Source organism: Martes martes (assembly GCF_963455335.1).
Source record: "Martes martes genome assembly, chromosome: 8".
NCBI classification, from domain to species: Eukaryota; Metazoa; Chordata; class Mammalia; order Carnivora; family Mustelidae; genus Martes; species Martes martes.
In genome coordinates this window covers 102,453,419-102,457,064 of record NC_137895.1, presented here as the reverse complement: position 1 = coordinate 102,457,064, position 3,646 = coordinate 102,453,419, and the positions used below count along the sequence as shown (strand labels likewise).

Below are 3,646 nucleotides of genomic sequence, written 5' to 3'. Positions count from 1 at the left end.
AGGATTGTAAAGGCACTGCTGTTATCTCATGCCTCACCCGTCCAACCCAAGGCAATTTCATTTCCCCTGGAGTCCAGTTGGCGCTCAGCGGGTTCCCAGGTGAACTGAAATCCACAGCTATTCTCATCTGGTTGCCCTGGGAGTTTCCGCGCTCTCCGTACAACCTGTTCCTCCAGCCTCTCCATTCCCTCCCCCTCCTCCTCCCTCCCTCCGCAAGGCTGCTCCCTTAGCCCCCCTTCCTCCCCTCGCCCAGGGCCCCAGCTGTGCCCTCTGGGGAGACACGCGCTGCCGAGATACCCTGGAGGGAAGGCGGGAGACGGAGGAGGGGAGGGGACGGGGCGGAGGGAGGAAAGAGGAGGGGGAGTCGCGCAGGGTGGAGGCCGAGCACCGCCCCGCAGCCAGAGAGGGGCGGCTGAAGGTTGCATCTGCTGGAAGGAGGCTTTTGGCTGCTTGGTAACGGGCTGCCAGAACGGAGAGAGAGGCAGAGAGCAGGGCAGCAGCTTCTTGACGTCAGGACCGAGCCAGGGGATCGCGCCAGCAGCCCCGGGCCGTCCCACAGGGGGGCCGGCCGACGGCGGTAGAAGAGCCAGAGGCAAGGCGCCCAACGGGGCGTGAGTGGGGGGCTCGGACGCCGGGCAGCAGGGGCGCAGCATGCCCCCTGCCCCCTGGCCATGGAGATCGCCCTGGTGCCCCTGGAGAACGGCGGTGCCATGACCGTCAGAGGAGGAGGTGAGGCTGGGACAGGTTGTAGCCAGGCCATAGGCGGAGAGCTCCAGTGTCCCCCGACGGCTGGACTCAGCGATGGACCCAAAGAGCCAGCGCCAAGGGCGCGCGGCACGCAGAGGGGAGTGGACCCGGGAGGGCGGCCTTTGCCACCGCTGCCCCCGGAGCCTCCGCAGCCTCGAAGGCTGCCTCCGGAGGACGAGGAGGGAGATGGCGACCCCGCCCTGGGCATGGCGGAGGACCAGGTGCTGGGCGCGGGGTCCCTGCACCATCAGCGCGTCCTGATCAACATCTCCGGGCTGCGCTTCGAGACGCAGCTGGGCACCCTGGCGCAGTTCCCTAATACCCTCCTGGGGGACCCGGCCAAGCGCCTGCGCTACTTCGACCCCTTGAGGAACGAGTACTTCTTCGACCGCAACCGGCCCAGCTTCGATGGCATCCTCTACTACTACCAGTCCGGGGGCCGCCTGCGGAGGCCGGTCAACGTCTCCCTGGACGTGTTCGCAGATGAGATCCGCTTCTACCAGCTGGGGGACGAGGCCATGGAGCGCTTCCGGGAGGACGAGGGTTTCATTAAAGAAGAGGAGAAGCCTCTGCCCCGAAACGAGTTCCAACGCCAGGTGTGGCTTATCTTTGAATATCCAGAAAGCTCGGGGTCCGCGAGGGGCATCGCCATCGTCTCCGTCTTGGTCATTCTCATATCCATCATCACCTTCTGCTTGGAGACCTTGCCTGAGTTCAGGGATGAACGGGAGCTTCTCCGCCATCCCCCAGTGCCCCACCAGCCTCTTGGGCCCTCCAGGGGGGCCAATGGCAGCGGGCCTCTGGCGCCTCCCTCTGGCCCTACGGTGGCACCTCTCCTGCCTAGGACTCTGGCTGACCCCTTCTTCATTGTAGAGACCACGTGTGTCATCTGGTTCACTTTCGAGCTGCTGGTACGCTTCTTCGCCTGCCCCAGCAAAGCAGAGTTCTCTCGGAACATCATGAACATCATTGATGTGGTGGCCATCTTCCCCTACTTCATCACCTTGGGCACTGAGCTGGCAGAACAGCCAGGGGGTGGAGGGGGCGGCCAGAATGGGCAGCAGGCCATGTCCCTGGCCATCCTCAGAGTGATCCGCCTGGTCCGGGTGTTCCGCATCTTCAAGCTGTCCCGCCACTCCAAGGGGCTGCAAATCCTGGGCAAGACCTTGCAGGCCTCCATGCGGGAGCTGGGGCTGCTCATCTTCTTCCTCTTCATCGGAGTCATCCTCTTCTCCAGTGCCGTCTACTTCGCAGAGGCTGACAACCAGGAGACCCACTTTTCCAGCATCCCGGATGCTTTCTGGTGGGCCGTAGTCACTATGACCACGGTAGGCTATGGGGACATGAGACCTGTCACTGTGGGGGGCAAGATCGTGGGCTCACTGTGTGCGATCGCTGGCGTCCTCACCATCGCCCTGCCTGTGCCTGTCATTGTCTCCAACTTCAACTACTTCTACCACAGGGAGACGGACCACGAGGAGCAGGCAGCTCTTAAGGAAGAGCAGGGCAGCCAGAGCCATGGGACAGGGCTGGACAGTGGAGGCCCTCGGAAGGCCAGCTGGAGCAAGGGGTCCCTCGGCAAGGCTGGGGTGTCCCTGGAGAATGCAGATGGAGCCCGAAGGGGCAGCTGCCCCCTGGAGAAGTGCAACCTCAAGGCCAAAAGCAACGTGGACTTGCGGAGGTCCCTCTATGCCCTCTGCCTGGACACGAGCCGGGAAACTGATTTGTAAGGGGGAGCCACCGATTCGTAAGATTGGTGGTAGTGGGGTGGGGATAGCGGAGGCCTCCCGAGCTTGGGTACCTACTTTATACCACAGAGTATTTCAAGCCCACCTTGAAGTCTGTCACTCTTCTTTCACTTCTTCTCCCCCCCCCACCCTTGATCCCCCATCTTTCCTCTTCTTTCCATGACACCAAGGGTCGCCTATTTTTAAAAAGTACCACATTCCATGACGCAGGAGCTGTTGAAATGGTGAGCCCTGTGAAATGGATGTATTTGTAGCCAGTTCCCTATACCCAGCAGAGGGATAACCCAAACAAAAATGACTTTAAATAGCCCAGATCCCAAGAGATTTTGTAACCCCCCTCCATGTGTTCCAAATTTGCTTTACATATGATTTTACTTGTGTATAGGGGAAAATATTATTTTTATGGCTGGTGAGTGGATTTTTGTACTGTAGTTCAGATGGAGATATTTTGGATACATTTTCCAGGAATGCTGTATTTATGGAAGAGAGAGTTACTGTGATGTGGTGGTTTTTTGTTTTTTTTGTTTTTTTGTTTTCTGTGATGCTTATATTAGAGCCAGAGACCCTGGTTATGGCTGTTCTGGTTCCTGTGTCTGTAAGCCTCTCTTTTCTGGGATGTGGTATCAGTGTTTTGCATCTAGGGCAGGGAAGGTTCTGGAAGAAAGGCAAGGCTGACTTTTTCTGTGCGCCTTAAACAATTCTTGTAACTTTTCTTTGAAAAGCATTTTAATGATGTTGAAGAAAGGCTTCTGATAATTCATTCTCTATTTTTATCCCAGGAAATAAAATGTTACACGGTTGAGGCAAGTTGTTAGTTGTTTTTTTGTTTGTTTGTTTGTTGTTGTTGTTGTATGAAATTTTAAAAAGAAGTCTGTCGCTTGCTATTTCTAGTTTTGAAGTTAGAGCATACACCACCTTGACTGGGGCAGGTTACTCGGAAAAGTAATGATTTGATCGTCAACTCCGTCTTTGCTGGGCCCCCTCTGTGCATCACAGAGGGGTGACCTCTGTGTGTCTCAGGCTGTTTCTGACATGCTGCCTGATGGTGTGGTATCAGATGCAACTCTCAGCCTGTGTGCAGATGCAGCTAAAAGACAAGAGGAGATCAGACACCCACCCACCCCCACCCCCCGCCACAGCCCCACTGCCAT

General features: G+C 57.2%; 1 protein-coding gene across 1 annotated transcript; it reads left to right on the top strand.

The window, feature by feature from the left end:
• Positions 1 to 671: 671 nt before the first annotated feature.
• On the top strand, positions 672 to 3,294 carry KCNA5 (potassium voltage-gated channel subfamily A member 5; the record flags this gene model as incomplete). Its single annotated transcript, XM_080811947.1, has 1 exon — positions 672 to 3,294. One exon carries the CDS (start codon positions 672 to 674, stop codon positions 2,475 to 2,477), a length of 1,806 nt encoding a protein of 601 aa, XP_080668073.1. The 3' UTR covers positions 2,478 to 3,294.
• Positions 3,295 to 3,646: the final 352 nt, after the last annotated feature.